At 43.1% G+C, this 27,875-nt stretch overlaps 3 protein-coding genes across 6 annotated transcripts; 2 read left to right on the top strand and 1 right to left on the bottom strand.

Moving 5' to 3' along the window:
• Positions 1-1,887: 1,887 nt before the first annotated feature.
• aimp2 (aminoacyl tRNA synthetase complex interacting multifunctional protein 2) lies at positions 1,888-14,582 on the top strand. Of its 2 annotated transcripts, none has more exons than XM_015945731.3 (4): positions 1,888-2,248; positions 10,620-10,838; positions 11,027-11,261; positions 13,814-14,582. In XM_015945731.3, exons 1-4 carry the CDS (start codon positions 2,234-2,236, stop codon positions 14,200-14,202), a joined length of 858 nt encoding a protein of 285 aa, XP_015801217.3. In that variant the 5' UTR covers positions 1,888-2,233; the 3' UTR covers positions 14,203-14,582. The 2 variants fall into 2 exon arrangements, with proteins under 2 accessions (XP_015801217.3, XP_015801216.3); XM_015945730.3 differs by having other exon boundaries at positions 1,888-2,362.
• A 2,507-nt stretch (positions 14,583-17,089) lies between these two features.
• zbedx (zinc finger BED-type containing X) lies at positions 17,090-19,719 on the bottom strand. The gene is made up of 2 exons (XM_015945733.3): positions 19,354-19,719; positions 17,090-19,067 (listed from the first exon to the last, which is right to left on the bottom strand). The coding sequence occupies exons 1-2, from the start codon at positions 19,537-19,539 to the stop codon at positions 17,355-17,357; spliced, it is 1,899 nt and encodes a 632-aa protein (XP_015801219.3). The 5' UTR covers positions 19,540-19,719; the 3' UTR covers positions 17,090-17,354.
• Positions 19,050-27,868, top strand: LOC139062173 (uncharacterized). Of its 3 annotated transcripts, none has more exons than XM_070542713.1 (3): positions 19,050-19,309; positions 21,990-22,080; positions 22,656-27,868. In XM_070542713.1, exon 3 carries the CDS (start codon positions 23,167-23,169, stop codon positions 24,169-24,171), a length of 1,005 nt encoding a protein of 334 aa, XP_070398814.1. In that variant the 5' UTR covers positions 19,050-19,309; positions 21,990-22,080; positions 22,656-23,166; the 3' UTR covers positions 24,172-27,868. The 3 variants fall into 2 exon arrangements, with proteins under 3 accessions (XP_070398814.1, XP_070398816.1, XP_070398815.1); XM_070542714.1 differs by lacking the exon at positions 21,990-22,080.
• Positions 27,869-27,875: the final 7 nt, after the last annotated feature.

The raw sequence follows: 27,875 nt of genomic DNA, 5'->3' as shown, positions 1-27,875 counted from the left end.
AAGCTCAATCTGCTGCCTTCTGGCTTTACAGAAGAATATGAAGTTTCTGTGTCTGATATTGGTTTTAAAATATGGCCTGCCTGAAATCCTTTGTTTGGTTGTTCAGCTACAAACGATCGTGGCATCTTTACATCGGAGACGGATTCTATAAGAACTAAGCAGCTTTATTCCTCAGTAGCACATACAGTATCTTGGGGAATATTGATTACAGCAAATTATGGACAACCAATAATGCTTGACTTCAAAGGTGTTTCATGATAACCGCATCTGCAACGACTGCACCTTAAATATTGTTGCAGCAATAATATATGCTGTGTGCTTCATGGACTGCAGAACACATGAGGAGCTTAAAGTTAACCCTCACTCCCAAAAGAAAGAGTTTTGTGCAATTAAAGAAATCAGACTGAAAATGAAAGAGTCACAGTAAAACGTGGTCATTTGAAAATGTAAAAATCAGGACATTTAAATGTTTAGATCAGCAATTCTCACACTCGCCTTCATGCTTCAAGGGTGTGTTATCGAACCATGGGTTACTAACTGGACAATAGAGCCATATTTGCTAAACAGAAACTAATCAAACCACAATTAATGATCATGATTCACAGAGAATCGAATTAAAACAATCTCAGTAAGACAGTGCAGAGTAACTGAAAATGTGCTATTTGAGAGTTCTGACTTTATGAAAAGTCCTAAATGAAAAGATTTGTGGTGTGATTCATCTTTTAACAAGAAATGGTTTCATGAAATATAATCTGTGTCATTCCAAAAGCATAAAAGATATGAACATGTCAAAATAAAGACAGTGACATGTGTGTGTCTGTTGTGAGGCTCAACAATGTAAAAACAACCCCTAAGATATATTTTCAAATCAAATACAGATGTCAACTGGGTTAAGCGCTACAGAAATACTAATGAATCCACCGCAGTCCATCACAGCCGGGTTTTGAGTTTGTAGTTCTGTCCTGACAAGATGGATGTAAAATATGATCATGGCGCCCTCTGGTGTTCTAAGGTAAAGTAGAAATAAACATGACTTTCAATGAGCTAGAAATGATTGTAATAGTTTAAACTGGTTCTGATAAATTATTTAAATCCAAAAATAAACAATTTTCTTTGTGCCTTTTATGGGCAATAAAGAACAATTCTATTCAATTCTATTAGAATAGAACAGAATAGAATAGATTAGAATAGATCAGAATAGAGTAGAATAGAATAGACCTTATTGATCCCACAGTGGGGAAATTCCCTTGTTACAGCAGCACCAACACTTAAGAGAATAAATAACAAGGGTATGTAAATACACATGCAGTAGACTACTATTGTAACTTTCAGCCAATAAAAACCACAAATAAAAAACGTGGGTTCCAGAACCATGGTGAAATGTTAAACAGTCTATTTGATACAGCACCTTCTAGACTCCTGGAACCCCCCAAGGCGCTTTACAACACAATCAGTCATTCGTCTATTCTCACACACATTCACACGCTGATGGTGATGAACTACATTGTAGCCAAAGCTGCCCTGGGGCATGCTGACAGAGGCAAGTCTACTGTACACAGGCGCCACCGGTCCCTCCGACCACCACCAGCAAGCAAGGTGGGTTAAGTGTCTTGCCCAATGACACAAAGACAGCAGCAGACTGAGCAGGGCTCAAACCTGCAACCTTCCGATCACGAGGCAGGCACTTAAGTCCTGTGCCACCATCGCCAACTATGCAGCATACAGTAAGGGAGACCGACATAAATCGATACTGCACAAGTATTGGGCACGTACTGACTATTGCATTGATGTTATTGTGTACCAGGGTGACGCCAGTTTGGCTTAGACTGAGGAGTTATACATTCTTGCTACAGAGGGGATGAAAGCCTGGGTAAGAACTGAAGAGGAATACAAATATTACAAGATGTCTCAGTCACTGGAAATAACACTACAACTACTACCACTACTACTACTACTACTACTACTACTACTACTACTAATAATAATAATAATAATAACAACAATAATTATAGGGTATGACTGTGTCTAAAAAAATCACAGATCAGATTTTTGCTTGACTGTTTCCCCTCCCGGAAGTGACGACAGCGTGGCCTCCTTCCGGTGTGCGCTGCTGCTCTGGTAGCTGCTGTTGCTGCCTGTCATCTCCATCACTCATCCCCAGAAGTCTTCTGTGTCCACGTTTCCTTTTGTTTTCCCCGTCGTGTCTCTGACACAACTGTAGGTGTCCTCCACCATGCCCATGTACCAGGTAAAGCCCACGTGTGGGGATGACATAAAGATTGATTTGCCAACCTGCATGTACAAGTTACCGCATATCCACGCGCAGCAAGGGGACAGCCGTAGCTCCGAGCACGCGCTTCAGGTAACTTCACTGATTTAATAGTAGATAAGACAAACTTCTCCTTTTGTCAGCTCCTGTTTGGGTCTGGGGACTTTTATAAGTACACGTTTCTGTAGCGCAGCGTGTTAGCATGTAGCTAATTTAGCATGAGTAATGCCATAGCTGACGCAACATTACTGCACCTCTACTCTTCCTGAGTTAAAGCTGCTTTTATCAGTTTATAAAGTGATGACACCACGTGGGTTTGTGTTTTAAAGCACTTCCTGCATGTTCGTGTTGAAATACTAGGTTTGAGTCAGACCTATGTGTCTGTGGACAAACACCCTACCTTATTTACATGTGGCAGTGCCTCTGTAGCATCTTTGCTAAATGAAAATATGAAAAAAGGAAATTGTAAGATAAAAATGTAGATTTTTCCATTATTACCTTAGTTATTGATAAGGCAATAATAGTTATTACTAAGGTAATAACTAAGAAAGCATCAAAAAGCGACATTTTGCCAGTGCGTGCAAATTCATTTTAAAGAACTGACTAAATTTTTGTGTGTGTGGTTTATTATTTATTTATTTATTTATTTATTTATTCATTCATTCATTCATTCATTCATTCATTCATTCATTCAAAAAGACATTTTAGGTTAACAAGTCATCTTCTTTTCATTTTTGACATTTCCTTCAGTGGCAGCCACAGCGATTCAGGTGGCTCCATCATCCTCTTCCTCCAACCAGCCTCCATAAATCCGCTATTCAGGCTCCCTCTAGATCTCCTGCCTGGCAGTTTGTCCATAAGCGTCCCTCTACCACTACACCCACTTAGGGTTGTCATGGTGTGAAAATTTTACCTCACGGTTATTGTGACCAAAATTATCACGGTTTTCGGTATCGCGGTATTTTTTAAACATGTTAAATTTTCAGGAAACTAAATTCATCTGGGAAATTCAGGAAACCAAATAAACCCTGTGTATCAGGAAAATATTGTCCTCAGTTTGTGTCTAAATTTTGCCTACAATTTGTTATTTTGTAATTATGTTGTTTATTTGTTTACATTTTTTCCCCTTTAGTCTTTAAAATACCAATATTTGCCCATAACTTCTTATTTTATGTCTGTTTGATGTCATCATTTTAAAAATATTAGATCAGATGATACTCAGTACTCAAGTACCCTTCTAATCAGATACTTTTTTACCCTTACTTGAGTAATAAACCCTATATCAGGAAAATATTGTCCTCGGTTTGTGTCCTTCCAGTGAGCTTTGCAGATTAAGGGAAAATGTCATCAGGCAGTAATCATTGTTAAATTCATAATTATTCTCGGAGAGAGACCAACTCCTATCTGCCTCTGGGAGCCCCGTAATGCATAGCGTCATTTCAACATGGCGGTGTCCGCGACACGGCTTATATGCAGGTAGCGGCGCTGCGGCTGCTTTATATAGCCACTCGTTGCATTCTCCCTCAACCCAAATCCTCGGATCACGCATTTTAGCTAAAATGCTAACGTTAGCTTACTTTGCGCGTTGACTGTAGAGTTGTGGGTGATGGTCACGCAGATGTGTCATGAGATTTGAAGCGTTGCTGCCTTTCACAGACACTTTTTCTGCTCGTGCTGCAAACAGGATAGCCGTCTTCTATAAACTGTCCCTCGGCATTCTTCAAATATCCAAAAGATGCCCGTACTTCCCACTTTGTCATCTTTGAGGGATAATAAATGTCCTGAGCGCTGCCGTCTCCTCCTTTGGCCATTATTTCAGCTTTAGCTTCAAGAAAGTTTTGGTTGTAAACAACAAAGCGCGCATGTGCCGCCGGCAACTTCAGCAGATGATACGGTCGCTGGTAAGGGTCACCGCGCCTACACCGCAGCCAAAAAAGACGGTTATTATTATTGTCAACTTTTTTACCGGGGTTTACCACTACACCGGTTACCTTGACAACCCTACACCCACTATCCATCCTCTATGTGGCAAAGCCATCTCAGTCTGGCCTCTCTGATCTTATCTTCAAACATCTAACATGAGCTGTCCCTCTAATGAACTCATCCCTGATCTGATCCATTCTCGTCTCTTCTAAAGAGAATCTCATCTCTGCTACCTCGAGCTCTACTTTATGCCTTCTTTATGCCCTGGAAGCGGGGTTCTGATAATATCATCGCCACAAAACTCTGCATGAATCCGACATCTAACGCAATCAAACAGTTGTGTATACACCAATTGTACTGTGCATTGCTGTCTTCAATTCCTTCAGTCATTGTTCATCCTAGGGCTGCTCGATTATGGCAAAAATAATAATCACGATTATGGTGACTGAAATTGAGATCACGATTATTTAGGACGATTTTTCAATTTAATTTGATTTTATTTGTTTTTATTCAGTCATAAAACTGCTCAGGGCACAATCAGGACAAAAATAAGAAACAAGATGATCACTAAAAGAACTCCTGATTCCCAGTATAAAAAGACCAATATACTTATAGCTCATAGTCTATGACCCAAGGGCTATAGACCTTGGTTTAACTCATGTAAGTCTAACCAGTACAGACCCAAATACCAATATCTTGCAAATACTGACAGCAAGAATTATAGAGTGGCATTTATAACAAATAAATGCAAATAAACTGATGTTCACAAAATGTTACATAACATTTATTGAGTCGTGTCAAGGTGCTGTAGCACTGTGTCCTCAGAGAGATTAGTTATCAGCGTGAGGAACTTATTTCTACCTTATTTATAAACTATTTATTTACAAGTCCATCAGTTAATGTAATAATTGTCCCGACCACAGCTGCACCCCCCACCCCCCCATCCCGGTCTCACACAATCGGGCAAGCTGCACGTGTGTTTAGCACGCCGCACGCGCACATTTAGCTGTTTTTAGCTGCTCAGGAGACCGCAGGTGCGGTGTGTGTGTCACTCACTCTGGTTAATCCAACAAGGAGCCGGCTCCAAGAGCTGTCTTTAGCGACCGACACATCACTGCATCATTCCCTTTCCTAATGTTGTGAAGAACGGTCCGGAGCACAGGCGGAGTGTTTAGCTAACCTGCAGGAAATGTCGACGACAGTTATCCAGAAAGTAGCTAAGGGTTACCAGAGATGTTTCTGAGATGTTCGCTAGGTACTTTTAGGATTAAAAAGTCAAGAAGGGGGTCTGAAAAGCTGCTAGAAATAGCGTCAAAGTCGCTAAGTTGGCAACACTGTGAGGAGCGCTTCATTTGCAACTTAGGGCAGCGCAAGCGGGAGGAGCAAATAATCGGCTTATGTTTTTTATAATCGTTCAAAACTCAGATCGTAATCGTGATTAAAATTCGATTAATTGAGCAGCCCTAGTTCATCCAGTTAACAACAACAATCCACTCCATCTGCTTCACTTTGGCAGCATTTTACAATTTGTGTTGCTAGACTTACCGGCAGAATGCTGACACGAAAGGGCACATTTCACCAGGCAGCTGAAAAAAATATTTCAGAGGCAGTGGGTCCCTTTGGTTAAAAGCTAAATGCAGATAAACAAACCAACTAGAGGTCAAATGATATTGGTTTTTCTATGGCGGATACTGATGCTGATATGTAGGAGACAGGATCAGCCGATGGCCGATGTGTATTGCCGATTTTTATGTGCCAATTTTCACGGTCCATAACTAAACATTTCATACCTTATTTTCATGCTAAAATATCACTAATAATATCAATTGGTGCTCAAAATTTCTGAAGCTGAATCAGTTTTTGAACTCTGATTTAACCAGCTGTTAAATCTTAACTCCGTGCACCGCTCAGTGTTAAAGTCAGACACCTAAAAAAGTTAATTTAGAGAATTTATTATTCAGATATTATATGTGAACGTAAAAATACATTTTTTATTAGGGCTGCACAATATATAGCAAAAATATCGTTGTCGCGATATCAGCATGAGCAATATGCATATCACAAAGAACAGATAAATATCGCAATGAATGGTCAGCTCAAATGTTTGCTACACATTCTGTCAATCAAACGGAAGCATGAGTTTTTTTTAACAAATCAAATAGAGCTCTTCACCCATTTGGCCAATTGGGTGGGTTCTCATAGGTTAGATGCCCGCCCCCGAGGCAGACGGCACTTAATTTTGATGGTTAGCAAACACCTGAGTTAGCTTTGTTCTACTCTTTCTGCTGATTCTGCTTTTCCTGGGATCCACTGATTGCCTTTTCTTTTCTTTTCTTTTCTTTTTTTCTCCCTTTCCTCATATCTTTTGCTTTAGTCATTTTTATGATTTTCAGTCATTTTTTAATTTATTTTTTTATTTCTTTGTTTTTGATTATTTTGTTCCTGAGTTAAGTTTTTATTTATCACAAGTAATATCGCCATGGCATTGTAGCATATTGCAGGTTTTCCTAATATCATGCAGCCCTAGTTTAACTCATTCGCTGCCAGCCGTTTCCTGATCGGTAAAGCCCTTCGCTGCCAGCGTTTCTCACCGTTTTTACTGTTTTTTAAGAGTCACAGAACATTGCACGCTAGGATGATGTCGACGGCAAAATAAATCTGAGATTCGCCTCTTACATCAGGAAGAATCCTCGTGTTTCGAGCGTTAACCATTCTTTCATAATCCGTTGTCGAATTGCGATCGGCAGAAGCTTTTCCGTTTCGTGCCTCTTTTTTTTTACAGCAGCGGCCCAAAACGATCTCCTAACACATGGGTTTTCTGCTTCCTGATCATGTGACGTGTGAAGTATGTGGATGAAGATCGGCTTTAGAGCTGAGATGTTTGTTCTCACGGTGCGGGGGCTCGTTCCGATGCCCCAACAGTAAAAAAGAAAATGCAAATGACGACTTTAATCGTCATTGGTAGTGAATGAGTTACATTAAATTCTGCAACAGCACCGGGCTGCCCAAAGATGTGCCTGACTTAAATTGGCTTTACTAAAAACAAATATCATCTAATGCCGATGTAAAAAAAAAAAAAAAAAAAAAAAAAAAAAAAAAAAAAAAGGTAAACATCAGCCTGATACATCAGCCGGCCCCTAATGCCAACATGAGTTCAGTTGTTGGTCTGCATCAAGCAAGGGAACAAACAGAAAATAGCTCAGATGACAAATATTGGGTTTAGACTTTTAATTAAATATTACAATCGTAGAAAAATATGACGTTGGTTCTTATGAAGTGGAAACTTCAGTAAAGTGGATACTGTTGGGAATTACTGGTGCTTCAGGATGCCATGTCTAGTTTAATTTAATTAATAAACATAACTAAGTTAGGGTGGAACCACATTCTTTAGTTTGTTTCAGGTGGAAATGCTATTTAGGTGCAGTGCTGAAGGCAGAACAGTAAGTTGTGAAGCTGAAAAACCAGTCACACACTCCTGAGTCAGCAGGGAGAACCTGAGGTCGGTTCGGCGTCTCATAGGTAGGAAAATTAATGATCATTAATGATTAAAATAGTTGAAATGAAGTTACATTTAAAAAGTCGGATTAAAATCTTGTGGCATCTCAGATTACAACTCGGGTTTGTTTTTTTTGTGATTGAAATGTGAGTTTCTGTCGTGTTTTAGTGTGTTCTGTTTTGGGTTTAAGGTGATAATAAACTGATGAAACTACTTTTTATGGTTAACGTTTTTATTGAAAGAGAGATGTAAAGAGTGCTAAGCTGAGACAAGCCCTGGTCATGTTTAGACATGAGCTGTATTAATTACCTCCTAATGTGATGATCATCATCAATGGTAGGCTGCATAGCAGAAAGTCAGTTGGCTGCCTGGAAGTACCGAACATACAAGTTCAGCCAGCTGTGAATCTTCTCCAGGACTTTTCCTTCATTTGTGTTTGCTTGTTGGCTGCACAATTAGTTGTGTACATTTATATTTAGTGACATCGTGCTGCACGACAGGGTCTTAAGTTAGAGAGACATTCATGTTTTGGGGTATTTTTACAGAAACCCTTGCTTTTACTGTCACTAGTGTTTCAGGCATTAACCGGTTTGATTATTAACCGCAGTGTGGTACACTGCAGGTAACCCACCCTAAAGACTTCCCAAACATCACCAATTAAAACAGACAGTAGCCCGACCCGCAAGGACCAAAACAAAAGTGAAACTGGAACGGACGCACGCAGCAGAAGCAGAACCTGTTTTAACACCCTCCGGGACTGCTCCGTTTCCACCTAGGAAGTGCTTTAAGTCTCCTGTTTGGGAATATTTTAGATTCCCAAAGGGAGGAACTCAGGACGAAGGCTTGTCCCTCTGCAGAGCTGGCAGAAAAAAACGCTGAGACACCCCCAACTCCTCATCTCTGAGATCATTGTGCAGAAAAATAAGCTCCTACTGAGTCAGATTACATTAGTGACCAAAGTTATTCAACAGTAATATTAGAACAATTCAGTGAAAACACTTCTCTGTAATCATCTTTGGTATTTTCTTGCTGTGTCTAGTTTCTAATTCCATTTTTAGTTCTTTTTTAAAACAGAAAAGTTTTTTTTTACCTTGCTGACCGTTTCGTTTGCCGACTGCAAAACTAACCTCTGTAATTCCTGTGCTACATGGCAATAATTTATCCTTGTCTCAATGATATTCTTACTACTCAAATAAAAAAACAACAACAATGAACAAGTAGAAGTTGTTTCCATCAAAAACAGAGAGTGCTGTGATTGGCTAAACTGTTTGGACCAATGGTAGACCTGCTGGCTACAGTGGAGCGTGGCTAGACCGTCTTGCAGAACAGATATCGTCTACTGCAGGTCGGACTATGGGAACAATTCTTAATTTAGGCTTACTCTCTTTCACACACACACACACGCACGTATGCACACACACACACACACACACACACACACACACACACACACACACACACACACTTGTATTTATATGCTTGTGTGGACCCTCCATTGACTTCCATTCATTCTTTTTTTTTTCATGTTTGTGACTGTATTACGCCTAACCCATACATCAGTCCTAACCACAACCACTGCTGATCTGCTCCTAACCTAAACAAAAGTGTATTCTCACCATATCTCTAAAACCATGTTTTAGGGTATTTCATCATTGGGTGGACCAGCCAGATGTCCCCACAATGTGAAAATGTCCACACACTTCTGGTTAAAAGTTCAAATTTGTCCACATAAACCTAAAAATACAAGTACACACACACAAACACACACACACACACACACACACACACGAACATCTAAACACCTCAGCTTATAATGCTCACTAGATCACAACATGAGCCCCATTTATTAGCAGATCTACTTTATTTTATCATTATCTTGTTTTCTTCATGTCGTATATTAACCCTAAAGCAGGAGTGAGGAACCCTGGTCCTCGAGGGCTGGTATCCTGCACATCTTTTCTCCAACACTTCTGATTCAGTGGTTGATTCACCTGTTCAACAGCTCATCAAGCTCTGCAGAAGCCTGCTGAATAAAATCAGGTGTGTTGAAGCAGGTTTAAAACTAAAATATGCCGGATAGTGGCCCTCGATGGACCAGGGTTCCTCACCCCTGCCCTATAGCATCATCCACGGTTGCTTTCAAACCCTCCTCTCATCAGCACCTTTCAGTGCTTATTGGTAATTACTTAAATAAATTACAGTTCCCCTCAGAGACGCCCTACCAAGATGGTAACGGCTCTAGGCTCTGTCTTCTAAAGAATCAAAATGTGTGAACACTAGTAATGTAAGAAAATATCGATATAGCAATATATCACGAAATTTTTTCCTGCGATATTATGTCGATGTTCAAAAGCTGTGTATCGATTTTTTTTGGAAGAATTTACGTGCAAACATCTGTGTATTTTCTTTTCTTTTGGTGCAAATCAAATGCCGTCCGCTAGTCAGCAGTAGTGTGCAATGGAGTGTGTTTCCACCACTGAAATGTAAATCCCTCTATTACGGTTCAGATACCTCATGTTAATCATGTTAGGTATCAGTTTGGACCGTTTATTGAATTTTCCTACAATAATTTTAGTCTAAAAAAATCGCTAATATCGTCCGACTGAATGTATCGCAATATATTGTGATATATCGTATCGTCTCCCATGTATCGTGATAAGTATCGTATCGCCAGAATTTCACCAATACACATCCCTAGTGAACACCAACGTTGGTGGATGTTGTTTTTCTGGAAAATCAACTTTAGGAAACTCTGAAGTGATGTTAAAGTATTCTGTAGTACTTGAAGGTTAACTGGGTTTATTGTGAGCCGTCTTCCTTTCTCATAGTAACAGCAGTTATCTGTACTGTGATGGGATTGTTATAACCTGGATTTGCACATCGTTTCACTGTTCATTTCAGTAGAGCTCCAACGTTTCTGTTTGTCCCCAGAACGGTGAGGTGGACCCAGCAGTCAGCGCTCTAGAGGCCCGGCAGGACGAGATCCTGAGGAAGCTGTATGAGCTAAAAGCAGCCGTGGAGGGCCTCGCTAAGACCGTTACCACACCTGATGCCGATCTGGACGTGACAGTCAGCAGCAGCTTCTCCTCACAAAGTTCCCGCTCCATCATGTTGGAAGGCAGCACAGACCTGGACACACTTCTGGGGGAGGTAAGGATCTTCTGTGCAGGTGTTTGCATCCCTGAAGGTACTGTACCTCACGGCTCTAAATGCTTTTCCTGACCCTCTTGTAACTTATGCAGCCTCCATGCTTCACATCTGAGCACGGAGGGGCACCTTCTGTAGTTGTAGTGGTTTAGCCATAAAAGACATATTTACTCACAGCCTTATCGTTGCAGGACCTTGGTGCTCTCCGGGACATCGTCATCAACGCCAACCCAGCTCGGCCCCCCCTGACCCTGCTGGTTCTCCACAGCCTGCTGTCTCAGCGTTACCGGGTGCTCTCCACCGTTCATGTCCACTCCTCAGTTAGCAGCGTGCCGCCACAGCTCCAATCCTGCCTTGGCCCACGCCATCCGGACAGCTACGCCCGCCACCTGTTTCAGCTGGGCTTCACCCTTATATGGAAAGATGGTACGACCACAAAGACAACTGGTTTAACACATCATAAATCGTGAGCAGAACTGAAAAAGTTTTTCTTTGAACTAGAAGTTGCAGAAATGTACGGCTTTTACTACGTCTTTTTGCCCGTGTCGTCATATTCAGCATTAATTAAAAGAGAGAAGATGTGTGTAAGTAAGTGATGCTCATGTCTAGGGCTGTAGCGAAGCCTCGATGACGTCGACGGCTCGATTCTAAAAATTTGTCGACGTCAGATCCGTTAGTCGACGCACCGCGCCCACTTGTTGCATCCCCAGGAGTTTGTAAATAGAGGAGGAATCTGCCTGTTTTTCCTCTAGTTCGCCCTCTTCTCCACCTTCACTAACATCTCCGCCAAATACCGAAGACCCGGAACAACGTCCGTCCACTACTAGATTATTTTCCTGTTTTGCCCCCCTTCGTCTCCCGGCAACGGACAACAACTTCCGGGGTCAGATGCGCTGCTTCGTCTCTACCGCAGATGTAGAAAATCACCGGGAGCGCTTCTCCCTTTATTAAGGAGCTTCTTTCAGACATGAGGAGAGCTGTTTTGGTGCTAGCAGTCTCTCCTCCGTGCTGGTCTGTTTGCTGCTGGGTGTTTTTGGTTTATTTAAACTTGGTAACTTGAACTTAACGTTGGTAAAGCTACTATTAGCATCTTCGCTAACAGCTTCTTGCGTTGGGATAAGCTGTTACGTTTTGGTTTAGAGTTCATCTTTTTTGTGGTGTAGATCTCCCTTTTATTACATTTAGAGTGTTGTGGGTTTTCGGTTTAGTGTAAAATATCACCTTGAGTTTGGTTTAACCCGTAAGACCACTCGCCTCACGCTCATAAGTGACCAAAACAAAGCAGCATGGAGACACTCCATCTTCTACCACCTCTCAGGCAGCAGCCTGCACTTCCAAGTTCTACACGTCACCAGAACATAACCAACCAACACAATAAAAGCAGTGTTATACAAAATGGAAGGCCTGTAGTGTTTATTCTCTTACAGTAAGAATTTATCAATTTTTTTGAGGAATTTATTTGAGATTTTCTGGTTTTTGTTAATTGTGCAATAGAAAAATAATCATTAGATTAATTTTCTAAATAGTCATTAGAATAGTCGACTACTCGATAAAATAATCGTCAGAATAATCGTTTTAAAAATAATCGTTTACCCCCCAGCCCTACTCATGTCCCATTAAAGTCTCTTTCCGGAGTACTTCTCTTATCCCATGGCACCATCTAGTGGCTGACATGCATATCACACAAATAATTTCTCCTTCCGTTTTTTTTTTTTAAAGATGGTGACTTCACGTTTCTTGTTTATAAAAGTGCATCTGTAGCCGACAAACAGCTTAAACACATTGTTTTACCAGTATTATTCTCATGTCATGTTGTGTTCTCATATATTTATATTTTAGAGACTTGTCTGTGAAAAGTTCATCAACTCTGCATCAGCCGAGGTATTCCTTAAATTTGAAGCATGGAAGCGGTCGTCTAACGCTATTGGTTAGTTCTGGTCGGCACTCACGTTTCCTATTCCACAGAGCTCTGCGGGGCAGGGGCGTGCCTAGCAAAAAAAAATAATGTATTGCTTACATTATATCTCAGTGCAGGATGAGACAATCACTTTTACGGATTTCTGAAAAATCATACATCATTTCCGAAAGGGGAAAACTCCGGAAAGCTACTTTAAGACACAGTGTTATGGACCAGATGGGGCGGAGTCAAGTGACTACACAAAGTCACATGACTCCTACCTCTGCTGCTTGCTGCCTGCGGCCGGTGGAGCCGCTTGAACCCAGCAGGAATTCACTTTGGTTTAAGTCTTATTTCCTGTGTTGTTCAGTTTTCTTGTCCTTGCCGTTGAACACAAACCCTTCTCTGTTTCTAGAGCGCTCTCAGTCCTGATATGTGTTGTTCCTTCCCCCTCTCCTGGTTTCTTGGTAGCTGCAGCTCCTCCTGACATCTCAGCCAGCAGCTCGTCTCCCACCGACTCTGCTGAAATATTAAGTATATCTGGTGGGAGACCGGGCCGTGTCTGCTAGCCCTTACAAATCACAGCCTTTAACTGAAACCACAGCTGATTTCTCATCACGAAACATGAATATCTGTCTTTTCATTTCACTTTAGTTGTTTCTATAAGTAGAAGTAATATTCAAACACAAGTCAGACGTGGTGTTACGTTTTTTCCTTGAGGCTACATTTTCTAACTGCTTTAAAATCTGTTAAAAGATCAAACCAGGAGCAGGAACGTCCGCGCATCCTCTCTGCAGCGGCCGTGCTGCTTTAATCAGGCTGTAATTTCCTGACTAGGTGTGGGGGAGGATTGCTGTTTGACTCCTATTATTATAAATCTTAATTACCATGCAGTTCACTATGTCAGAGGAATTATGATAAACAATAACAATGCTCAGCTCCTTGACTGTGATTAAGAGGTGAAGGTTTGTAATCTTCAGGAACAAAGACGGGGTCTCCTTCAGTCTCTGGATTGTTACTGACGATGTAAAACACAACAGAAGGTTCCTAACCACGCCTCGTTTCTTTGACGTGTTTGCAGTTCCCAAGCTGGAGATGAAGTTCAGCGTCCATAACATGTGTCCGATTGAGGGGGAGGCCAGCGTGGCACGCTTCCTCTTTAAGCTGCTGGCTCCGTATCCCAGTGACCCTGCAGCTGCTACGCTGGTGGACAGCTGGGTGGACACGGCCTTCTTCCAGCTGGCAGAAGGCAGCTCCAAGGAGCGGGCCGCCGTCCTGCGGGCCCTCAACTCCGCTCTGGGTCGCAGCCCCTGGCTGTCCGGGCCGGAGTTCTCCCTGGCCGACGTGGCCTGCTACTGCTGCGTTCTGCAGAGCTGCGCGGCGTCCTCGGCTCCGGCGAACGTCCAGCGCTGGATGAAGTCCTGTGAGAACCTGGGACACTTCAGCTCCACCAAGCAGCTCCTGCAGTGACCGGAGGCTAAAAGGAATAAACTATCTCAGCCATGTCTGTGATTCTCTCTGGTACTTCCCCACCTTTACTGTACTACAGCACCACTCTGTCTGCCTGGAAACAAGATGGCTGATGGGTAGCTCAGTATCTACCTCTGCCACGCTGCTCTGTAAAACAGGGAGGAAGCATTAGAGGACTGAGTAGGCAACGGCTCGGTGATGGGTTAAATTAACTGACACACACACACACACACACACACACTGTAAACCCTGCACCTACATTGTGCCTAACATGATCCCGCTCTAAGTGTGTGTTAATGTGTGATGACCGGTATTAGTAATACTTTATACCAGTTGTGTTTTTTTTTCTTAAAACATTAAACCTTTGGGTCAAACTTTCAGTCTGACTGTTTTATTGAGCTGTTTGGTTACAGAGTCAGTGTGAAGTACATGCTTGTGCCCAGCAGGGGGCAGGAGTAACAGGTTTCAGGAACCAGATTATGTCTGGAAAACTGGTCACTCATTATCTGGTCATTTATGAGGTCACTGATAAACACTGGACGTAAATGTCTATAGATTAAAGCGTTCCACTAAAGTTGTTCAAACATTCAGCTTTAAATGAAATAATCTGAAAGGTTTGTAATAAAAAGGTCTAGCTGCATATTTGGGTAATTCTGACGAAGGTGTTGCTGTGTGTCGGGTAAGAAGTGGAGAAAAGTCAAAGGATTTGTTCTGAAGCGGCAACAACAAAATGTTTCATTTCAGCTTAATGATTAATTTGTAGCTAATCTGTGTTGGTAATGTATAAACCAGATTGGATCAAATGGTTATTTGATCTATCTGCTTCCTCTTCAGCACATCCTGAGCTCCTTCAAAGGAATCTCCTACCATCTTTATGCAGATGACATCCAACTGTACATCTCCTTTAAGCCCCATGAGAAGTCTAAGCTGCAGCTGTTACACACCTGCTTAGACTCTATCAAAACCTGGATGGCTGGGAGCTTTCTTCAGCTGAATGAAGATAAGACTGAGATCCTCATCTGTGCCCCAGACAAGCTGGTTCCCAAAGTCAGAGACTCTCTTGGTCAGCTTGCTTCTCACACCAAACCTTCCGTCAGGAATCTTGGCGTGACCTTTGACCCAGCTCTCACCCTGGATTCTCATGTCAGTTCTCTTGTTCGCTCTTCCTTCTTCCATCTCAGGAACATTGCTAAGCTGAGTCCCATTCTGTCCCGCTCTGAACTTGAGACAGTTATCCACACCTTCATCTCCTCACGCTTAGACTACTGTAACTCTCTTTTCACGTGTCTGAGCAGAACCTCCCTGAACCGTCTATAGGTGGTTCAGAATGCCTGTGCTCGGCTTCTGACCAAGTCCTCCAAATACGCCCACATCACCCCGCTTCTCCTCCAGCTTCACTGGCGGCCAGTCAACTTCAGGGTTCATTTCAAGATCCTGGTTCTGGTCTATAGGGCCCTACATGGACAAGCACCATCTTACATTGGTGATCTTCTTAGTCCCTACACCCCCAGCAGGTCCCTGAGGTCCAGTGATCAAAGCCTACTGGTTGTGCAGCTCCAGGCTAAAGACCAAAGGCGACAGATCATTTGCTGCTGTGGCCCCCAGTCTCTGGAACTCTCTCCCCCTGAGCCTGAGATCAGTGGACTCAGTGGTCTCCTTTAAAAAACAGCTGAAAACTCACTTGTTCAAGCTGGCTTTTGTATGACCTTCTTCACCTCTCTCTCTTTATTCTGCTTTCCCCACCTATTCCACCTTCCTCAGGATCCACTGATTTCCCTCTTTCCTATTCACTCTCTCTTTCTCTACATTTTTAATCACAATTGCCTATTTTTTGCTCATTTTAAATATATTTTTAATCATTTTCTAAATTCTTTTTTATATTTTTTACGTGTTTTGTTTTTGTGAAGCACCTCGTGATTTTTGAGAGGCGCTATAGAAATGATACTTCTTAAAATCCACACAAACACTTTTTCACTTCCTTATTCATGCACGTATTTTTCACAGAAGTCTTCAATTCAGCCAATAAAACTTAAGTTTTTGTCTGCAAACACAGATTATTTACATCAATAATTTGAATTAGATAGTTAAATAGTCTTTTTGAGATATAGTTTGTGTAAATCACCGATCTACGCTGGAGGGAAACCTCCCAATCGTACCCTCACAACGTTTTTAATCTGATTTTAGTGAAAATCTAAGAACCCTGAAGCACGAGCAGACAAATCAGGCCAAGGCTGAGTGAAATCCTTCAGGTCGGCAGGTTTTCATGCTCTGGTTTAAGGGATACCCTTTTAATCAAGATTCTTGAGTAACGACCTAATAAATTGTTGGGTTTTTTTTTTTTTTACACAGAAGAACCTCACTTGTACTAAATTCTTCAATGTTGAGTGTGTTTTTCCTAAAATGTTGCTTTAATATCCTGAAACGACTTCACAAAAACACCTGTGACTTTGTGACTCTGCAGTCGAGCTGTGGTCTTATCCGATGAGGTGCAGTTAGCGTCTGAGATTCACAGCTGGCTGGAAGCAAACTTGCAGGAAGTCCCAAGACTTTACACGCCTCATTCATACATGCAATAATGAACAGAACAAGCTAATCCTGTGGTTAGTTTAGCATGTTTGGCCCATGCACAGATAGAAGTGTGTTCGTATTCTCTCTCAGCCTCCTGTTTGGTCTCAAGTTGGCCGTCCTAATGAGACCAAAGCTCTAATCTGATGTCTGGGCGCACGGTGAGGAATGCTGCTGCATGCTCTACGTCTTCCTCACATAAAAAAAAGCCAATCAGCATCTGTGCATGCAGCTGGGCCACGTGCAAATAAGGTACAGGTGAAATGACGTGCGGCTTCCTATCGGTTCGTGTGGAAGAAGAGCTCACAGATGCAAACACAAATCGATTTTCAGTTTTTTTATATATGAAAAACACAAAAGATGCATTTTTTTAAGTTAGAAGTTGTAGAAAAAAAGCATAACTGCTGAACCTCACAACACAAGTGGGGGCATACGGTAAGTCAGATGTCAGGGTCCGAGATTGTCAAAAATCTTCGTTCTGCAAATCGAAACAGAAACATCTGATAACAAATCTGGGCCAAAGTGCCTGAAATAAGTTTTGTTTGTAATTCTGGTTTAGTTCTGCGTTACGGTCCAAAAGAGTTAGGTCACTCCGGTATCAAAGAGCACACGCTCCTGTTGTATCTCAAAATCTGAATGCGTTCAAAGTAATCATCAGTGAGAATGTTTCTCTGCGAGGAGATCAGGTTGCCTTTTTCGCTGAAGAGACGCTGGACGGGAGCCGTGGACGGCAGCGTGGTGTTGTATTTCAGGAAGAGCTGCTTCACTCTGGGAAAATCCTGCAGGCACTCCAGGCTCTTCCCGGTCCCCTCCACGTACTTGCGGATCTCCTCCATCACTCCCCGCTGCTGGTTCTGAGTGGTGGTCTTCGCAGACCCGTAGCTGAAGAAGTCGTCCTCAGACTTGATGGTGGACAGATTGCGGGTGGGGTTGGCCGGAGTCACCTCGCTGGGATCTATCTGGGACGCCTCGGTGGCCATCAGGGAGCACATCTCCTCCCTCTCAGACGCCGCCATCCACCAAAGGCGGAACTGTGGAGTCGTCGCTGTCGCGATCTTTGCTTCCATGCTGGAGAAAAACTCCTGGAACCGTACGTCGATGGCCATCACGATGCTGTTGATGACATCGCCAAAGTAGTTTGCTGCGTCCTTCTGCTCATTCAACTTGTTCTTCAGACTGAGAACGGTTGGGATGACCAGCCCCAGGTAGCACTTTTGCTCTGCCTGGAAAAGTTCCAAAGCAAATGCGAGCGGATGGAACACAGCTACGTATTCCTTCAGGAAGGCCATCTCCTCTGGCTGCAGGCGTGCCACCTCCAGGCGGGCGCAGAGCTCCGTCAGCTCCCGCTCGCTGAGAGAGACGATCTTCTGTACAGCACAGTACTCCACATTCCAACGAATGACGGCCGGGACGATGAGGGCCATCTTTCCGATCTCCTCTGCTGCATCAACTCCGACCTGGAGAAGGTGGCTCTTGTTCCAGATGCTAAACACCTTAGCCATGGAGCTATAGTGCAGCTGGCACATGGGCCCCTGAGAGATGGCCTGCCAAAAGTCCTCAGAGATGATCTGCTCCAAGTTGTGTGACGCACAGCGCTGCACAGGGGGCTGAAACAGAAGCACGCCCTGGTCCGGCTCACCTTCCAAAACCGTGCTCACGTTCTCGTAGAACCCAATGTCACTCTCACTCTCCGGGCTGTCCACCGCAAACTCACTAAAGACACCAACGAAGGGGCTGCCGTTATCAGTGACTGTGGTCTGGACTTTACTTTCGATGTTGTACGCTATGTGAGTGCTGTGTATCTGTCCGGCGATGGTGTCGTACGTGATCCTGCCCTGAAGCCGCGTAAACCCAAGAGCAGCAGACTTCCTCTCCAGAGACTCCGTGTCAATCCAGTGACACGTCATCCCGAAGAAGCTTCTGGTGCCGGCTGTCCAGATGTCCGCTGTGGTGCACACGTACTGGATGTTGCTGAGTTTGGCTGTCAGCTCTTCCCGCATCTTGGAGAAAGCCTGGTCCACCCTGGTGAACAGGGTCACCCTATCCATGACGTTAAGCCCTTCGGTCAAGCTGGAGATGAGTTTCTTAAAACCGGGCTGCTCCAGCATGTAGAACGGCTGACAGTCCTCCACCATGAAGCTGAAGATGAGATCGTCTATTTTTGACTGCGTCAGGCATTTGGAGATGATCTCAGCTTTGAGTTTTTTGAGTTGACAGTGTCTGCTTTCCTCGCCATTGTACTCCTCTTTCTTCCTTCCTCTCTTGGCGTCAGGCCAGGCTTCACAGCCCAAGTGTGTCCTCTGGAAGACAAAGTGACAGACGTCATGTTGACATCAGAAGCAATAGATGTGTGTGTGATCAGTTTATGAGACAATTTTTTTTTTTAGAAACTTTCACTTTCAAGTAAGCCAAAGGAATCATATGACAGACCACATCTTAATTTTCTAAGCTCAGCTGAACTCCGTGACCCCTTGGGCGCCATTACTGGCGATTTAACAAGGCGAATCACTCATTCATTGAGTCTTTTGGTCATTAAAACCAGGTGAGCGAGAGAACGACACGGTAACGTTACTTTCTGTGACTTACGTCTAAATGTTTCTTTAGGTTTGACGTGGAGGTTTTCGACGTGGACAGCAGATTAACCCTCGGCAGACACAGATTACATTGGACGATGATATTTTTCCCCTGATCTGCCTTGTACGTGAAATGGTGGCGATAACGCCAACTATTAATGGCCGATTTAGCCTCTCCGCTGATCTCACTGAGGTCCATTTCGGACGCGGTGTTTGCAGCAACAGGCGGTTAAAATACGAAAAAAGTATCACAACCCGAGTTAGTAATCTTGATTACACGTAATGTAACGACGGCTGTGCTGAAATCCTCGTTAAAAAGGGGCTGGTCATTGTTTCGATGTAGCCCAGAAATTTTTTAAGGATTGGCCATGGTGGTCATTCCGAGTTTTACGCATGCGCAAGAGATGCCAACCTAACATTGAAGTTTCTAAATGCGCATGCGTACAGTACTCACGGGCTCCCTGTTGAAGACGTCATTGGCTATACCTTGTAGATTTTATTCACCTCGATAGCAGTGCTTTGGTTTCTATGGATTTGTTTTTGTTTTACGGGGAGTTGGTGCCACCATCAGGTAGAAGGAGTAAACAAAACAGCTCGAATAAACAATTTCAGTTTTCTATTTAAAGTTTTAATTGACACTATTTTTTTCAAACTAACTTTTTTTAAAGTTCAAAATATTTTAATGCAAGTTAAACGTGGAACAAAATACCAAGTACCAGTAAAAGTGGTGAATAGTACAGAAAAACAAGATATACTACCAAGCAGAGATCATATTAAAGAGCAAGTCACCCCTTACAAGAAACTTACTTCACTCCCACTTCATGTTTGAAAAATGCAACAAATGCTGTTGCTTGGCAGACCGAGAGGGCGGAGCCACTAACAAGTACACACACACAGAGGCTCACAGTGGCATTATGACATCATAATGTACCAGATGACATCATAGCATACCTCTTAGCCAATAGCGGTGGCAGATTTAAATTTAAATACAGTGCAGAATTTTTCCCTGACGACGGCGCAACACTGACAGTTTTAGGTAGAATATTTGAATTTTAACCAAGATGCACTGAACTGCCAAATTATTGACTACACATGTCTGCAGCATGATTAGACACTCCTTTATATAGTTTGTCAGCAAAAAAAAAGTGATTTGGGGGTGACTTGCTCTTTAATCAAAAGTCACACATTTGTCCAAAATACATTTAGTTTTAATTGCTTTTTTATTTCAAGAGTACTAATTGTAGTGATGTTTATATTGAGTTCTTTGTGTAACTGGGTTATGCTATGGACCATTCCTTATTATGTATGTGAACTTTTCCCAAAAGGAGCAGAAGTTTTACGAGTTATGAAACATCCTGAAGAATTTGGATTCTTCTTTCAGTTTTCTGAGTTATGAATTGCTGCATGTTTGATCAATTTACAAAAATTTAAATAAACTTTGTTCTTCTTCTTCTCTTTTTTCTTCAGACAAGTACATTCAAATAAATGTTCAAGTATGCATATCGAGAAACGGCGCCAGTTTTAAATCTCTTTGTTTATATTTGACCTAGCTACATTACATTGTTGTTTTATAAAGAAAGAAAGAAAACAATATTTTATATAGTGCCTCTCAAGACGAAAATCATGAGGCGCTTCACAAAAAAAACATTAAAGAGCAAGTCACCCCCTACAAGAAACTTACTTCACTCCCACTTCATGTTTGAAAAATGCAACAAATGCTGTTGCTTGGCAGACCGAGAGGGCGGAGCCGCTAACAAATACACACACACATAGGCTCACAATGGCATTATGACATCGTAATATACCAGATGACATCATAGCATACCTCTTAGCCAATAGCGGTGGCAGATTTAAATTCAAATACAGTGCAGAATTTTTCCCTGACGACGGTGCAACACTGACAGTTTTAGGCAGAATATTTTAATTTTAACCAAGATGCAATGAACTGCCAAATTATTGACTACACGTGTCTGTAGCATGATTAGACATTCCTTTATATAGTTTTATCAGCAAAAAAATGTGATTTGGGGGTGACTTGCTCTTTGTATAAAAAAGATTTAAAAAAAGATTGAAAACATATTTAAAATGAGAAGAAAATAAAAATTGTGATTATTAGCCTTTATTGCCATAATCTGCATTCTTAACCCGAATGGCAGATCAACCAGTTGATTGAGTCCATGTACGGTTTTGAAGCCTTGATAAGTGGTACCCCTAAATATATAATAGTTATATAACTTTTCATTATAATTCTACTTTACATTGTAAATAACAAATCCCATACATTATTTGCTCTTGTAAAACGCCTAGTGATTTTTATTTTGAGAAGTGCTATATAAAAATAATTCCTTCTTCTTATTCTTCATTATAATGAAACCTTAACTGCCTCAGATGAATATAAATAAAGCCCACCCACAATATTTTCTTTTTCTTGGGGCGGGAAGTAGAAATTAAATGGTTAAAAGAGTCATATGGTTGAGTTGGTTTCATGTCTGAGTCAAAGTGGGAGTCAACGTATTTTAATGCTGTGTTAGCATCTCATTTCAGTTTAAGCTTGCTGTAAAGTAACAATTCAACAGTGAATAAATAATAATAATAATAATAATAATAATAATAAACTCCTGAGTCACTGTGCCCCTTACATCATTTCAGGCAACAACTGTCTCAGTGTGAAGACTGGTGGTGTGGATTGTTGCTTCAGGCTGCCTCAAGAACTTCACAGCTTGCTGACTGTAGCTCTGAGGTCTGTTTTGTATCAAAGAACGCCTGAAGATCATTTTAGGACATCTGTCCAAAAGCTTTAGATGAACAGGGCGTGGCTCTGCTCAGATCTATCAGGAGGTGACTCAAAAACAAGCAGAGATTTATGGATTTAAAGCTCAGAACTGAATCCCATCATGATGCTGCAGGGGATTTAAAACAATTAAAGAACATTAAAATACCCTCAAAACACTTTAATCGAAGTTAAATAAATCCATTTTTATTGTGCACAGCAGTTCTACTCTTAATGCACCACTAAAATCAAAGAGTCTGTCATGTTTGATTTTTGAAATGTCAAAAGGTTCATTGTTTCTACTGGTTGTCCTGATTAGTCTCAGTTATTTATTTTGTTTACAGATCTAAAGTACTTTAATCATTCATTCAACTGACTGTTTCAGAAAGAAGAAGAAGAAAATATCATTTCTATAGCGCCTCTCAAGATAAAAATCACGAGGCGCAAAGGAACAAACTTAAAGAGATTTGCACTTCTGTATCTTACTGAAGTAGGCCTATGCACCAAATGACATCTATCCATCCATTATCTTTCGCTTATCCAAGGTTGTGTCGCGGGGGTTGCAGCCTAAGCAGAGAGGCCCAGGACCAGACCTCTCTCTCCCCAGCCACGTGGACTAGCTCATCCGGGGCAATACCAAGGTGTCCCTCCAGTGTGTCCGGGGTCTTCCCTTGGGACTGTCCTGGTTGCAGATACCTGGAAAACCTCACCGGGGAGACGTCCTAAACAGACTGAGCTCCTTTAAAATGCTAAAGAAGTAAAGAAAATTCAAATGATGTATGTTTGATTTTTTTAAAAAGTTAAATGTTAATGCATAACTTTATTTTACCTTCGTTTTTTGCTATTATTGCCTTTTTGCCCTGAATGAACAAGACATCTTAGGTGTGTTCTTGCTGTGTCTTTGTAAATCCATGCTTTCGTTCTTTTTTTAAACACAGAAACAGTTTTGTTTACCTGTTTGTAGCTACGGTTTCGCCGACAGCTGCCGGCCTGGTAGCTAACTCCACTTACTTCACATACGACAACACAATATACAAACAACTGGAAGGCTTCGCCATGGGTAACCCGTTATCAGCCACCCTGTGCGAGTTTTTCATGGAAGACCTGGAACAAAAAGCCATAGCCACCGCCCCCCCAAACTGCAAAATAAAACTATGGAAACGCTACGTAGACGACATACTGGAAATCATACCAAAAGGTCAAACAGAAACACTAACACAACACTTAAACAATATTGACGACACGGGCAACATAAAATTCACTTATGAGTTAGAAACAGAAGGCAGCATAGCATTTATGGACATGAAAATCACCAGGCAGACCGACGGGACCCTAAACATAAACACATACAGGAAACCAACACACACAGACCAATATCTATTATGGACATCAGAACACCCCACCATACACAAAATGTCAGTAATCAGAACATTATATCACCGAGCAAACATAATAACAGAAGAGAGAGACCGTAAACAAGAGGACAAACACATACAACACGCTTTAAAGACCTGCAGATACCCGACATGGGCAATAAACAAAGGAAAACAACAAACAAAAACAGAAAGCAAAGAACAACCCAAAAAAAGAACCAGAAACCCAGAAAGACAAGAACCAAAACCAGTGATAACCCTACCATACATCAGAGGCATAACGGAAAAAATAAGAGCAACAATGAAAAAACACAACATAAACACACCAACAAAGCCATACACAACAGTTAGAAACAGATTAGTACACCCAAAAGACAAAATATCAGCTGGACAAAAATGTGGAGTCATCTACGAAATCCCATGCAAAATATGCAATAAAACATACATAGGAGAAACCGGACGCCAACTCAATACACGGACAATAGAACACAGAAAGGAGTGCGAGAAAGAGGCAAATCGTAAACACACAAGAGCAGCAAAAGAAGAAGCAGAAAGCACAATAAAAAAGTCAGCCGTAACAGATCATTGCTTAAGAGAAAACCATATAAGCCCTACCAGCCATTCCTCCCCATCCCCGTTTATTTCTCTCCTCCTGCTCCCTCACATCATCACACAAACATGCACATAGGACCTTGGGGGGTGGACAAGTCGAGGAGTGCGGGTATGGACCCCATTTCCGCATTCCTGTGGCTTCCTGCCCCCCAATTTTATTTGCACCTTATGCACTTCCACCGACGACATTCCACGCAAACATACACTTAGGGCCTTGGGAGTGAGCACATTCAACGGCACTTGGCAGGGGGAGTTCTCAGCCTCCTCCCGAGTGCCGGTGCCCACTTCGAATTTTAAACTGCATTTAGACACCAAGGGCTGTGGGTGCAAGTAGGGTGGTGCAGTGGCATCAGCTGGCATAGGCCAGAAAATGCCCGCACTGCCCGCTCACCACAGCAATAGAATACACCTCATTAACACACAACACTATGTTGGAGCAGGTGGAGGGAGACCAGGGGGTCTTAGCACACCTCTGTTGTTGCTTGGCTGCCTGGGGCTGGAGACTAGGAGGGAGATCTGGCCGTCTGGTTGGGGTCTGGGGTGGTGGGTTGCTGTGCTCGGCGGTGGGCGGGGGAGCCTGCTCATCAGCACCCCAGCAGAAAGGGTCAAACTCTGGTAACCGGTGGTGGTTGTACCCCATGTGCAGCATTACCGGGACCAGAGTGAATAGGGTGTGTATGGGGAGCATGAATGGGTGTCCGGCGTGTATTTTTGTAAGTCTTTGGTTGTATGTGCATGTGTGAGCATGAGGGAGGGAGTGTGTGACTGTGTTTGTGTATGACTGTATATGTCAGGTGGGGCCTTTGACTCCTCCCTTCTCCTGGGACCTCCTTTGATGATATAGATCTTCGTCTCCCCTCCCCCCTGTCACACCTGGTGTGGGTGTGATGCCTTGGTCTGCCTGAGTGTTCGTGGCTCCCGGGTCAGGGAGTTTAAGATTTTTGGCATCTGCCTGATCAATCCCGGTGGCGGCCTGGGGGGGTCTGGGTCCCTGGGCTCTGCTGGGTCCCCGGCGGGGGTGGTCGCCCCTGGGTCCCGGGTCGCTGGGTCCCGGACTCGGCCGGCTAGGGGGTGGGAGGCTGCGGGCAGGCCTGAGGACTTGCCGCTGATATCTCCCGGGGCTCTGCCGGCTGCTGGTTGTGGCCCCCCGGGGCGATCCTCTGTGCCTCTCGAGGGGGGCGGGGGCCTTTCTGGTTGCGGGCTCCTTGGGGTTCCTGTGTTCTGGGGCAGCGCCTGGATCTCTGGGACTTGGAGCTCCCCCCCGTCTCCTACGCGTCTTTGGGGGGCAGATCTGTGGTCCCTCACACTCTCTATTGGACGCTCCTATAGATAAACCTTACATAAACAAGCGCGTGTACACACACAGGTGCTCACATGGTGCTCTCATAAGTATGGGCTTGGGCACGTTCAACACATGTCTTAAGACTATGGTGGGCACTCAATGCACTGTGGTATATTATCGTGTGACTGTTTAGTTAAACAATGATTGATTATATATTTCTTCATCAAGTTGACGCAGTGATAGCTTGATTTTGTTATATTGGTGTTGTGTCCCATTTTTTTGTTATGTTTTGCTTTTTTCTCGTCTCATTTTGCAGGTCTAGAAGCAGACTCTTGTTCATTATTGTTTATTTTTGTTGAATCCCCCCCCCCACCTAACCCCCTCTCTCCCCACCTTTTCTCTTTTCCTTTCTCTTTCACCTCTGTCTCCGTGTCTGGTCGAAATTACAAAGCATTCAAAAACAATAATAATAAAGTTTTAAATATCAGGTGCGACATTAAAAGCAGACTCTTTGATGCTCCACCTGAGACATTAAAAGCAGATGCTCTGATGCTCCACCTGAGAGTAAAACTGTAAGGCTTGTTACCAGCATTCAGACATCAATTCTGCTTGCTTCACAGCCAGACAGGACACGTTTAAAAAAAAAAAAAAAAAAAAAAAAAAAAACCATATAATGGACTGGGACAGCACACGGATCATAACCACCGAACAACAAAAATACAAAAGATGGATCAAGGAAGCAATAGAGATAAGGAGACGTGGATGTGGGACCATGAACAGGGACGACGGAGTTTACACGCTGGACCACGCATGGGACTGCATCGTCGGAGAGGGGAGAGCGGGCAGTAGAGGGCGACAACGTCCTCTGCTGCCCGCAGATAAACGGAGAAGGAAGTGACGCGCCACCATCAGCGTCAGCCTGAAGAAGCCGGCAGCTGTCGGCGAAACCGTAGCTACAAACAGGTAAACAAAACTGTTTCTGTGTTTAAAAAAAGAACGAAAGCATGGATGAACAAGACATGTTTTATTTTTTGGCATGGTCAATGAAGCGTTAGGATTTTAGTTCAGTGGGTCTCACGCCTCTTGAAAGCACTGCTAAAGAGCTGGCCCCAGTGTTTATGAGCATTTTCAGCTCCTCACTAGAAACTCAGGGCTGTGTTCTCTCCCCTCTGCTCTTCTCCTTGTACACCAACGGCTGCACCTCCAACCAAGAGTCTGTCAAGCTTATCAAGTTTGCAGACGACACCACCGTCATCTCTGACGGGGATGAGTCTGCCTACAGGATGGAGGTGGAAGGACTGGTGTCCTGGTGCAGCCACAACAACCTGATGCTAAATGCCCAGAAGACTGTGGAGGTTGTTGTGGACTTTGAGAAGCACACAGTCCCCGTCCATAACCTAATCTGACACTCCCATCACAATGGTGGACTCATGTCACTTCCTGGGCACCAACATCACCCAGGACCTCAAGTGGGAGCCCACCATCACCTCCATCATGAAAAGGCCCAGAAGAAGAGGAACTTCCTGAGGCAGCTGAAGAAATTCAACCTGCCAGCACAGACGATGAGGCAGTTCTGCACCTCAGTCATCAGGTCCATCCTCACCTCTTCAGTCACCGTGTGGTACGCTGGAGCTACCATCAGGGACAAGAGGAAGCTGCAGCGTGTTGTACGCTCTGCTGAGAAGGTCATTGGATGTAAACTCCCCTCCATAGAGGACTTCACCTCCAGGACATTGAGGCGTGCAGGTCGGATCACAGTAGACCTGTGTCACTCTGGACACAGTCTCTTTGACTTACTCCCTGGCAGGAGGCTCAGATCCATTCATACCATAACCTCTCGCCATAAAAACAGTTTCTTCCACTCTGCGGTCAGACTCCTAAATGTCAGTTGTAGATCTGCCCACTCCAATTGCTTTGTTTCAGTCACATGACCCTGTGTTGAGTTTGTACCTGAACTGACCCACTCTGCAGTACCTACACTGACTTGTATAAAATAGCTGCGCCTCTAATTATTGCCTCCCTATATTGTTATTATTATTTTATTATGTTTATTTCTTAATTCTAATTTTTGATTATCGTTATTTTTTTCTTGCACCAAGTACCACTAATTTCCTAATGTTCCTAATTTCCACTCCTTAATGCTTATCACGTGGATTGGGTGGAGTTGAAAGAAACCAGCTGCTGCTTCATCAGCCTGAGCAGAGGAAGACCCAACGTCTTGACTGTTATCATGAACCTGGTGAGCTTCCTGTGCCTGGGCCGATCATCTGAAACGGTCTGATCTGTGGAGAATTGGTCCCTTGGTGGCTGATGATACTTGTGCATGGATGTCACTATCTCCTCCTCCCCTAAAGGTGACAAATCTCCCATTTGAGTTTATGCTGAATTCATCGTGAAGGCGCCTGTCAAGGTTTTTTTGATCATTTGTCCACCACAGACCGCAAATGTTCAAACTGTAAATTTAAATAGGACCCTAAGCTTTTCTTTCTGCACTTTAA

The sequence above is a fragment of the Nothobranchius furzeri genome, chromosome 12, assembly GCF_043380555.1.
Source record: "Nothobranchius furzeri strain GRZ-AD chromosome 12, NfurGRZ-RIMD1, whole genome shotgun sequence".
Lineage (NCBI taxonomy): Eukaryota > Metazoa > Chordata > Actinopteri > Cyprinodontiformes > Nothobranchiidae > Nothobranchius > Nothobranchius furzeri.
Note: the sequence above shows the minus strand (reverse complement) of the source record. Positions and strands in the feature narration are given on the sequence as shown.

Excerpts from the sequence above, each read along its gene's own strand:
- LOC139062173 (XM_070542714.1), top strand. The coding sequence starts at position 23,167 with ATGGGTAACCCGTTATCAGCCACCCTGTGCGAGTTTTTCATGGAAGAC.
- zbedx (XM_015945733.3), bottom strand. The coding sequence starts at position 19,539 with ATGGACCTCAGTGAGATCAGCGGAGAGGCTAAATCGGCCATTAATAGT. Across the intron at positions 19,068-19,353 it reads ACCTAAAGAAACATTTAGAC|AGGACACACTTGGGCTGTGA; the intron begins GTAAGTCACAGA and ends TTTGTCTTCCAG.
- aimp2 (XM_015945730.3), top strand. The coding sequence starts at position 2,234 with ATGCCCATGTACCAGGTAAAGCCCACGTGTGGGGATGACATAAAGATT. Across the intron at positions 2,363-10,619 it reads GCTCCGAGCACGCGCTTCAG|AACGGTGAGGTGGACCCAGC; the intron begins GTAACTTCACTG and ends GTTTGTCCCCAG. Across the intron at positions 10,839-11,026 it reads TGGACACACTTCTGGGGGAG|GACCTTGGTGCTCTCCGGGA; the intron begins GTAAGGATCTTC and ends TTATCGTTGCAG.